This window comes from Balaenoptera musculus, chromosome 3, assembly GCF_009873245.2.
Source record: "Balaenoptera musculus isolate JJ_BM4_2016_0621 chromosome 3, mBalMus1.pri.v3, whole genome shotgun sequence".
NCBI classification, from domain to species: Eukaryota; Metazoa; Chordata; class Mammalia; order Artiodactyla; family Balaenopteridae; genus Balaenoptera; species Balaenoptera musculus.
The window spans coordinates 86,162,206-86,174,028 of NC_045787.1; the positions used below are offsets into that span (position 1 = coordinate 86,162,206).

Genomic DNA, 11,823 nt, shown 5'->3' on the forward strand with positions numbered 1-11,823 from the left:
CCTTCAATCACACCCTTTCCAACACCTGCTGAGGGTGACGTGAATCAATACTTGCTACCGATTTCTTTATTTGCTCAGGAGATGTTCCTGCACCTCCTGACAAGACTCCTATTTTCTTCCCTATTATGTTCTGTACTTTTCAAATTCCTACCATGGCATGCACTATTTTTTTCTAAATTATAAAAATAATGCTAAAGTTTAAAAAAATCAGTAACTACTAGTAACATAAAAATCCATCTAATCTATCTTTTATTACTTAAGGCTATGTCATGAAAATTTTTATTTTTTAAAAAAGTCTCTTGATTTAGGCTTCAGAAGCATAAGGGGTTAACCACTGTCAAATTCAAAATGATCCATTTATTCAAGACAAATAGTAATTTTCTTCGTCTTCTTCAGAAGAAAGAGATGCAACAATGCCTGAAACACTTGAAATGTCAATTGAAAGCAACTTTACTGAAACTTGATTCCTTGGGCCAGAGGCAGGTCCTTACTGTAGTTGATGGTACAAGTAGATCTTCTCATGTACTGTTTCCAGGCATCACTACCAGACTCCCTGCCACCGCCAGTGTGCTTCTCTCCTCCAAATGCACCTCCAATCTCAGCCCCACTCGTTGGAATGTTGACGTTTACAGTGCCACAGTCTGATCCTTTTGGGCCAAGCCAGCGAAAGATTCTGCCGAAATCCTTGGTAAAGATGCTACTTGAAAGTCCCTGTTTTACTTCATTATTCCATGCAAAGACCTCGTCTTCATTCTTGAATTTAAAGACACAAAGAATTGGGGCAAAAGTCTCTGTGTGTACAATGGACGCATTGTGGTCAAGGCCTGTCACAATTGTCAGTTCTACATAATTTCCAGGGCAATCCATAACCTTGCCACCATAGACCACGGTGCCACCTTCTTTCTTTGCTTCCTCCACTGCTCCAAGAAACATGCTCACTGCCTGTTTGGTGTGGAGTGGCCCATAGAGAACATTAGAGTCCCACGGGTTCCCAACACGGATCTGTACATAGGCCTTTTTAAGTCTATTAACAACTTCATCATGAATGCGTTCATGTAAAAACAGGCGCCTCGCTGTGGTACACCTCTGGCCGGCTGTCCCCATGGCTGCAAAGAGAGCTGAGGGAACGACTAAGCTGAGGTCTGAATCCTCAAAAGCTATAATTGCATTGTTTCCTCCGAGTTCTAATAAACTTCTCCCAAAACTCTCCTGCACCGTAAGAGCCACTTGTTTTCCCACCTGAGTGCTCCCAGTGAAGGACAGCAGGTTCATTCGCTCATCTTTGGCCATGGCTGTGCCAGTATCCGCTCCACCACAAGTCAAGGAACAAATAGCACGAGGCAGCTTGTTGTCCTCCAGAACCTTGACTATTACCTTTGTGACAGCTACACTAATGAGGGAAGTTGTTGGAGCTCCTTTCCAAAGGCAGGCATTCCCACAGATCATGGCGATGGCGTTGTTCCAGCCATACACCGCCACAGGGAAGTTGAACGCAGTTATGATTCCAACCAGGCCTACAGGATTCCACTGTTCAATGAGCGCATAGCCAGGTCTTTCAGAAGGCAGGATGGGTCCTCCAATCATCTGAGATAAGCCAACAGCATAATCACAAATATCCACGTACTCTTGAACTTCTCCCACACCTTCCACTAAGATCTTCCCCATCTCCAAAGACACCAAGCTTCCTAGTACTTGGATCTTCTCCCGCAAGGCATCACCAATCTGTCTCACTACTTCTCCTCGCTTTGGAGCAGGAATCATATACATTAAGTTTGAAGGAATATAAAAGATATTAACAGTTGTAATTTCTGGGAAGTGGAATCATAAGAGACTTTCATTCTCCACATTTTGTATGTGGATATTTGCCATTTTTACGATACCTGCACAATCTGCCCAGATTCTCCATGCTTCTCTTGCTTTCTTTACGGTTTCTTCATAGTCAGCCATGCTGGCCTGTCGGACTCTCGCTATTGGCTCATTGTTAGCAGGACAATAGGTGGTCATAACATGCAGAGCAGACCGGGAACGCGCCACACACCGAACCAGGGAGGCGCACTCCAACTTAATTATTGTACAAGCTTTTGTAATTGACTCATATGCTCAATATTTCAAGCAAATGCAACCATTTTTGAATCTCACAAGAAGTGCTTGTTGGTTGTTGACATTAAGCACATGTGACAACTCATTAGAAAAAGAAATATACGCAAGAAAACTTTGCAAAGTTAGTGACTCAGTGCACTGACCGACTTGAAATTTTAAATTAACTAGTTTCAATTTTTCCTGCAGTATTAGTACTGTAGGCTATTGTAGCTATTTCCATTTTTCACCCTTATCATAATATGAATCACCAAGCATTTTCCCCCAGCTTATACATTTTCCTGAGAATATCTGAGATAAATATCCAAGTCATTATGCTTTTACAAAAAAATACACAAATATCAAAATAATGGACTCTAGAATTATGAATCATCTAGCTATTAGAAGCCAGACTGCCTCATATCAGTTATGTCTCTCCTCCCTTTTTTCTTGAAATAATCGTTTAATAACTGGAGGGGCATTGTTCTAAATCAGCTGATTCATCTTCCAAGTTTCAAGCTAGAGCATACACAAAAAAGTTATTTAATGTTGAGTACAGAGAGACAAATTGATTTATTATGTTCATAAACAGGTTTTAGCATTAATTATCTCAATAGTCTGCACATACAGACCTTGGCCTCATAGGCAGATTGACACTGTCAGTTCAACCTTGACTTTTTTTCCTCCACTCTGAAGAGAGCAATAATTTTTTTAAAATAAATAACTAAAAATACAATCACACTAAAAAAAATTTTTAAGTAATAATAATAAAAAAATTTTGTGCCCCCCAAATAGCTTTAAAAGCAGAGAATGAATCTGTGGGCCTTTGCAGATTCAAGGAGAGAAACAAGGAAGGGCATCATTAACCTGCCCTGCTAGCCCGTGAAAGAATGCTAACAAAACTCTCCATTGCACGAGGCAACCTTTGAATAAAGCTGTGACTCTTCAGAGGTTGGAAGCTCAAAGGACTTCTGGCCGGACATGGGCTGTGCTGATCACCAGATCTGTGTTGGGGTCTAGGTCAAGATCCCAGGGCAGGGAAAACCACCCCAAAACTAGAGGGAAGGTAGTAATGAGTTTGGGAATGGGGGAAGGCAGGCAGGCAGGCAGGAAAGACAGCTCAGTCATGGTAAATTTAGGAAGCCCTAGTGATTAACACTAAGAAAAAGAACAACAAAACCAATAGATGAGAGACTCAGTCACTACCAATAAAGTTTTTTAAATTTCAAAATGACTATAATAGAAAGTCTTTGAATTCCTTCTAAAAATAGTTTTATCTTTAAAAAACAAAAAAACAATAATGAAATCAAGCACAGATGAAGAAAAAATACAATCAATTAGAAATTTAAGACAAAAGTGTTTATTGAATTTTTTTTAAACCTCTGTATTATCACAAAGAGATATTCAATTAATTTGAAGATAGGACTAACCAATCCACTCAGAATGCAGCACCAAAAAACAGATTGATATGGTCCACCAAATGGATATGGAAGATAAGCCATATTTAAAGAGATAATACCTGAGAATTTTCCAAGATTTAAGATGCAAAAAAGTGTAAATAAAAATAGGTCCAACCTAAGTACAGCATGGTGAAATTGCAGAACAATAAATATAAAGAGAAAATATTAACAGCTGAGCAAGAAAAGACAGATAACTTTTTAAAAAGAATGAAAGTTGACATAGACATCACCTGAAAAAGTACTTTACTTTAAATGGTTAAATATTCCTTCCAGTTTTTCAGTTAAGTTTTATGCATACCCTACAGACATTCTATATGTTATTGGAGCCAGTTTTGTTTTGATTTTATAGCTCATAAATGTAGAATAGCACTGGTATCTTTACAAAAATAACAAACTTTTTACAACAGGTAAAATAAAGTTTAATATAGAATGTAGAATCCTCTCCATCGAAGTTAATAGTATTTTGAATCGATCACTAAACTGTGGTCATTAGAAACCACACCCGCCCCCCCCCGCCCCAAAAAATAGCCTGGAAGGCACAGCAGTCTTAAGGTGTGCTGCTGTGATGTAAAATTAATCATCTTCTTGTCACCTGTGAGCTGATGATTTCCTAATATAAGCCCAAACATGGACTATATTATAGCTACAGCCTAGTAACAGTATAGATATAAGTGAGAAAGTATTTCCAACCAAAGACTGAATATTTAGATGTGTACAAATTTGGGGGGTGGAGAGAATCTCCCACGTAGGTAATGCTCCAGTTTTAAAGTTGTTTTTTTTTTTAAATCGTGGTAGATCTTTCTTCCTCCAAATCTGGAACTTGTAACCATGAATGAACATATCCTTCAGCTGGTAATAAATATTTCACAATTTTTTCTGTAACATAGGATAACCGTAATTAAATTAATCCTCTTGACAAAACTACCCACTAATCAACGGTTTCTTAGTGTGATTAATTATAAAAGTAACTTTATTGGAGGGAGGGAGGAGGAGTTATTGTTTAATGGGTATAGAGTTTCAGTTTGGGATGATGAAAAAGTTCTGGAGATGTATAATTACATGACAATGTGAATGTACTTAATGTCACTGAAGCGTACACATAAAAATGGTTAAAATGGCAAATTTTAGGCTATGTGTATTTTACCACAATAAAAAAAAAAACTTTGGGGAAAATGTAACTTTATCAATGTTTTAGAAGACTAAGGAAATCAGTGGTGCCAACTGTATTCAAAGAAATGACTGTTCATCATCATGCATAAAAATTAGGGTGAGAATTGTCTTACCAAGTTCCTGGTTCATGACTGTCCTAATTGATATTTTTAGCCATGTCACTTTTTCAGTCTGTGTGGACTTCTCCAACAGGAAATTTAGCTCAGATCAGTACATGTCACCAGTCTTCCTACAGCTCTAGCTCATCTGACCCAAGTGAAACTAAAAACTGCCCTGTCATTTATTTTAACCTTTGAGTTTGAGGCAATTCTGAGAACTTCTCTCACAGCAATTGCCTGTTCCTCCTGGGTACCATTCTACAGCTAGGCTTAATCATAGAATTCTAGGGTTGAGGAACCTTAAAAAGTACTGTGACCTTTCCACGTTGGGCACATCCACTCAAAAACCATCCTAACAAAACACTATAGATTGTGTTGTCTTTCAGAGCTCTCTCTCTCATAAATCCATCCATCAGGAATTGTTCTCCTTCTAGAAACGTGAACTTCAGATCTAAATCTGTCAGACCTTGTATTAAGGCACATTTCTTCTTGCACTTGCTAAAATGGAATGGGGGTGAAAGTTGATTACTTTTTGTATTAATTTTTTACATCCAGTTTTTGAAGGCCATTATTAAATTGATATCAGATCCAAACTGTCTCTTGTACAGCTAAATAACTCTCATCCTTTGAACTTCAACATAGAAGATTGGATTTCTATTCTTACAAAGTCTGTGACCATTTTCTTTTTCTTTTCCAAATTCCTCCTATTTCTGTGAGTTATAGAGGGAAGAACACTCAAATAAGATAATTATTTTATTAATTTCTGCATTTTCTTACATTTTAGGACCATGCTAATTTTTTTTATGCGAGAGATTCTACTACAGACTTAAATATAGCTTAAGATTAATTGTGCCTCTCAGATGACTACTACCACACTTATTGTCAATATTTACATTTGCCAGTCATTTCTATTATTTGTATCAATTATATTGAGCCAGACTTTTAATATTAGCAATCATGTTTTTCAAGCTGATACCAAATAACTTTTAAATGTAACACTGATCTCAGAGGAGAAGCTGGGCATTTTTGTTGTTTGTTTGCTTTGCTTTTTAAATTGAGGTATAGTTGATTTACCAATTATATTAGTTTCAAGTGTACAAAATAGTGATTCATTATTTTTGTAGATTATATACTCCATTTAAAGTTATTATAAAATATTGTCATTATTCCCTGAACTGAAAAATATATCCTTGTAGCATATTTATTTTATACATAGTAGTTTGTACCTCTTAATCCCCAACCCCTAACTTGCCCCTCCACCCTTCCATATCCCTACTGGTAACCACTAGTTTATTTTCTGTATCTGTGAGTCTATTTCTGTTTTGTTATATCCATTTGTTTTATTTTTTAGATTCCACACATAAGTGATAACATATAGTATTTTTTTCCTCTGGCTGACTTATTTCACTGAGCATAATTCCCTCCAAGTTCATCCATGTTGTTGCAAATTCCATTGTGTGTGTATGCATTCACACACACACATACATGAACACCACATCTTTATCCATTATTAGTTGATGGACATTAAGGTTGCTTAAATATGTTGGCTATTGTAAATAATGCTTCTATGAACATTGGGGTACATGTATCTTTTCAAATTAGTGTTTTCGTTTTCTTTGGATATATACCCAGGAATGGAACTGCTGGATCATATTGTAGTTCTATTTTTAGTTTTTTAAGAAACCTCCATACTGTTCTCCACAGTGGCTTCACCAATTTACATTCCCACCAACAGTGCACTAGAGTTTCCTTTTCTCCACATCCTTGTCAACATTTGTTATTTGTAGACTTTTCGATGATAGCCTTTCTGACAGGTGTGAGGTGATATTTCATTGTGGTTTTGCTTTACATTTCTTTGATGATTAGTGATGTTGAGCATCTTTTTATGTACCTGTTAGTCATCTGTATATCTTCTTTGGAGAAGTGTCTATTCAGGTCTTCTGCCTATTTTTTAATGGGGTTGTTTGATATTGAGTTGTATGAGCTGTTTATATATTTTGGATATTAACCCTTTATTAGACATATCACTAGCAAATATTTTCTCCCATTCAGCAGGTTGTCTTTTTGTTTTGTTGCGGTTTCCTTTGCTGTGCAAAAATTTTTAAGTTTTGTTAGGTCCCATTTGTTTAATATTGCTTGTTTTCTTTTCCTTAGGAGACAGATCCAAAAACTATTGCTGTGATTGATATTAAAGAATACCTGTGTCTTCTGGGAGTTTTATGGTTTCCAATCTTACATTTAGGTCTTGAGTCCATTTTGAGTTTATTTTTGTACATGGTGTGAAAAAATGTTCTCATTTCATTCTTTTACATGTAACTGTCCAGTTTTCTCAGCATAACTTATTGAAGAGACTGTCTTCTCTCCATTGTCTATTCTTGCCTCTTTTGTCATAAATTAATTGACCATGGGTGCATGGGTTTATTTCTGGGCTCTCTATTTTGTTCCATTGGTTGTGTCTGTTTTTGTGCCAGTACCATACTTTTTGATTACTGTAGCTTTGTAGTATAGTCAAAAGTCAGGAAGTAGGATACCTCCAGCTTTGTTCTTTTTTCTCAGGATTGTTTTGGCCATTCAGGGTATTTTGTGGTTCCATATAAATTTTAGGGTTATTTGTTCTAGTTCTATGAAAAATGTCCTGGGTATTTTGATAGGGATTGCATCAAATCTGTAGATTGTTTTTGGTAGTATGGACATTTTAACAATATTAATTCATCCAGTCCATGAACATGGGATATCTTTCCATTTATTGTACTGTCATCAGTTTTCTTCATCAGTGTCTTATAATTTTCAGAGTATAGGTCTTTCCCTTCCTTGGTGAAGTTTATTTCTATGTATTTTATTCTTTTTGTTGTAATTGTAAATGGAATTCTTTTCTTGAATTCTTTTTCTGATAGTTTATTATTAGTGTACAGAAAAGTAACAGATTTTTATATATTAATCTTGTATCCTGCAACTTTACTGAATTCATTTATTAGTTCTAATAGTGTTTTGATGGAGACTTTAGAGTTTTCTATATGTAATATCATGTCATTTGCAAATAATGACATTGTTACTTTCCCTTCCAATTTAGATGCCTCTTATTTCTTTTTCTTGTCTAGCTGCTGTGGCTAGGGCCTCCAGTACTATGTTAAATAGTAGTGGCAAGAGTGGGCATCTTTGTCACGTTCCTGATTTTAAAGGAAAAGCTTGCAGCTTTTCACCATTGAGTATGATGTTAGCTGTGGGTTTGTCATAAATGGTCTTTATTATGTTGAGATATCTTCTCTCTTTATCCACTTTGATAAGAGTTTTTATCGTAAATGGATGTTAAATTTTGTTGAATTCTTTCTCTGTATCTATATAGATGATCATGTGATTTTTATCCTTCCTTTTGTTAATGTAGTATATCACATTGGTTGATTTGTGGATATTGACTCATCCTTGAATCCCTGGAATAAATTCCACTTGATCATGGTGTATGGTCCTTTTTATACATTGTTGAATTCAGTTTTCTAATATTTTGTTCAGGATTTTTGCATCTATATTTATCACAGATATTGGCCTGTTATTTTTTTTTTTTTTGTAGTGTTTTTGTCTGGTTTTGGTATCAGGGTAATGATAGCCTCATAGAATGAATTTGAGAGTGTTCCCTCGTCTTCACTGTTTGGAATAGTTTGAGAAGGAAAGGTATTAGCTCTTTTTTAAATGTTTGGTAGAATTTCTCTGTAAAGCCATCTGGTCCTGGGAGTTTTTTTTTTTAATTACAAATTCAATTTCACTACTAGTGATCAGTCTGTTCAGGTTGTCTATTTCTTCCTGATTCAGTTTTGGAAGGTTGTATGTTTCTAGAAATTCATCCATTTCTTCTAGGTTTTTCAATTGTGGGCATATAACTGTTCATAGTACTCTCTTATGAATTTTTGTCTCTGTGGTATCAGTTGCTATTTCTCCTCTTTTAATATTTCATGTTTTGGGGGGGGGGGTAGTCCCCTCTTGTTTTTCTTGATGAGCTTGGCTAAAGGCTTATCAATTTTATTTATCTTTTCAAAACAAAAACAGCTGTTGGTTTCATTGATCTTTTTTTTTTTGGTCTCTATTTTATTTATTTTCTTTCTAATCTCTATTATTTCCCTCCTTCTGCTGATTTTGAACTTTGTTCTTCTTTTTCTAATTTCTTTTTTTAATTTATTTATTTATTTTATTTTAATTTTGGCTGCATTGGGTCTTCATTGCTGCGTGCGGGCTTTCTTTAGTTGTGGCTAGCAGGGGCTACTCTTCGTTGCGGTGACTGGGCTTCTCATTGCAGTGGCTTCTCTTGTTGCGGAGCACGGGCTCCAGGCACACAGGCTCAGTAGTTGTGGCTTGCGGGCTCTAGAGCACAGGCTCAGTAGTTGTGGTGCACAGGCTTAGTTGCTCCGCGGCATGTGGGATCTTCCCGGACCAGGGCTCGAACCCATGTCCCCTGCATTGGCAGGTGGATTCTTAACCACTGCGCCACCAGGGAAGCCCTCTAATTTCTTTAGATGGTAGGTTAGGTTGTTTATTTGAGATTTTTCTTGTTTCTTGTGTAGGCCTATATTGCTATAAACTTCCCTCTTGGGACTGCTTTTGCTACGCCCCATAGATTTTGGAAAGTTGTGTTATTTTCATTTGCCTCAAGGTATTTTCTGATTTCCTCTTTGATTTCTTTGTTGACTCATTGGATTTTTAGTAGCATGTTGTTTAGTCTCCACATGTTTGTGTTTTTCCCATTTTTTTCTTCCTGTGATTGATTTCTAATTTCATACCATTGTAATTGGAAAAAATGCTTGATATAATTTATAGCCTCTTAAATTTGTTGAGACTTGTTTTGTGGCCTAGCATGTGATCTATCCTAGAGAATGTTCCATGGGCAGTTGAAGAGAATGTGTGTTCTGCTGGGTTTAGATGGAATGTACTATAGATATCTATTAAGTCCAACTGACCTAAATAGCCATTTGAGTCTGCTGTTTCTTTATTGATTTTCTGTCTGGATGATCTGTCCATTGATGTTTGTGGAGTGTTAAAGTCCCCCACTATTATTGTTTTGTTGTCTATTTCTCCATTTAAGTCTGTAAATATTTGCTTTGTATATTCAGGTGCTCCTATATTAGGTGCATGTATGTTAAGGTGTGTCATATTTTCTTGTATTGATCCCTTTATCATTATATAATACCTTTTTTTGTCTTTTGCTATAGACTTTGTTTTTTTTTTGTCTTTTGCTATAGACTTTGTTTTACAGTTGATTTTTTCTGACATGAATATTGTTACCCTCACTTTCTTGCTGTTTCCATTTGCATGAAATATCTTTTTCCGTCCTCTCACTTTCAGTCTGTGTGTGCCTTTACCTCTGAAGTGAGTCTCTTGTAAGCAGCATACAGATGAGTCTTGTTTTTTAACCCAATCAGCTACCCTATGTCTTTTGATTGGAGCCTTTTGTCCATTGACATTTAAAATGATTATTGATGTGCTTGTGTGCTTTTCTCTCTAGTTTTTGTGAATCTGTTATAGGTTTTTGATTTGTGGTTACCATGGGATTCCACATATATGTTGGCCTATAGCTATATCTACTTTTTAAAAATTGGTAGTCATTTAAGTTTAAACACATTCTAAAAGATGTACATATTTTTACTCTCCTCACCCACGTTTTGTGTTTTTGATGTCATATTTTACATCTTCATGTTTATCCCTTCATTGTTTATTGTATTGATAATTATAGTTGATTCTATAATTTTTTCTCTTTTAATCTTTGTACTAGCTTATTTAAGTGATTGCACCATAGCCCTTACTACATATTTGCCTTTACTAGTGGGATTTTTCCTTTCCTCTAGATTTTACTCCTTGTTGTAGCCTTTTCTTTTACAATTAGAGGAGACCTTTTAACATTTCTTTTAGGTAGGTTTACTATTGTTGAACTCTTTTAGCTTTTGCTTGTCTGAGAAATTCTTTATCTCCTTTAATTCTAAATGATAACCTTGCTGTATAGAATGTCCAGGGTTGCAAGTTTTTCCCTTTCAGCACTTTTAATATACCATGCCACTCCCTTCTTGCCTGCAAAGTTTCTGCAAAAAAATCAGCTGATAGCCTTGTGGGAGTTCCCTTCCATGTGACTCATTTGTTTTTCTTTTGCTTCCTTTAGAATTCTCTCATTATCTTTAACTTTTGCCTTTTTCATTACTGTGTGTCTTGGTTTAGTTCTGTTTGGGTTCATCTGGTTTGGGACCCTCTGTGCTTCTTTTATCTGGATATCTGTTTTCTTTCTCTTGTTTGGGAAGTTGTCAGCCATAATTTCATCCAATACATTTTCTATCCCTTTCTCTCTCTCTTCTCCTTCTGGGATCCCTGTAATACGAATGTTGTTATACTCGATATTGTTCCAAAATATCCCTTAAAATTCTCATTTTTAATTTTTTTTTAAATTTTCGCTGTTCTGAATGGGTGATTTCCACTGTTCTATCTTCCAGATCACTTATGCATCTTTCTGCATCACTTAATCTGCTGTCAATTCCTTCTAGTCTGTTTTCCATTTCAGTTATTGTATTCTTTAGTTCTGACTAGTTCTTTTTTATATTTTCTAGTTCCTTGTTAAAATTCTCACTGTGTTCATCTAGTCTTTACCTAATTCAGTTATCATTCGTATTACTAATGATTTGAACTCTTTATCTGGTAAATCATTTATTTCTCTTTCGTTAATTGTTTTTTCAGGGGTTTTATCTTCATTCATTTGAAATAAATTCCTTTGTTGTCTCATTTTGTTTAACTTTCTCTGTTTCTATGAAATTAGGAGAAACAGTGACCTATTGCAGTCTAGTCCTTATGTAAGAACATCCCTACATAGTCTACGTGTGTCCAGTGGCTTTGGTTGGATAGCTGGGTCTGACTGTGAGCACACATCATGTCTTTCCCCAGGGTGTGCTGGCAGCTATCACCTTGGTGGAATGTGGGGCTGGAGATGAGGGTCTAGAGCTAAAGTCACATGTGAGCCAGGGTGTTTCCTCCGCTCAGTGGCCAGCACTACCCTA

General features: G+C 36.0%; 1 protein-coding gene across 1 annotated transcript; it reads right to left on the bottom strand.

Moving 5' to 3' along the window:
• Positions 1-226: 226 nt before the first annotated feature.
• Positions 227-2,001, bottom strand: LOC118892669 (alpha-aminoadipic semialdehyde dehydrogenase-like). The gene is made up of 2 exons (XM_036847422.1): positions 1,888-2,001; positions 227-1,758 (listed from the first exon to the last, which is right to left on the bottom strand). The coding sequence occupies exons 1-2, from the start codon at positions 1,945-1,947 to the stop codon at positions 451-453; spliced, it is 1,368 nt and encodes a 455-aa protein (XP_036703317.1). The 5' UTR covers positions 1,948-2,001; the 3' UTR covers positions 227-450.
• Between the last annotated feature and the right edge of the window lie 9,822 nt (positions 2,002-11,823).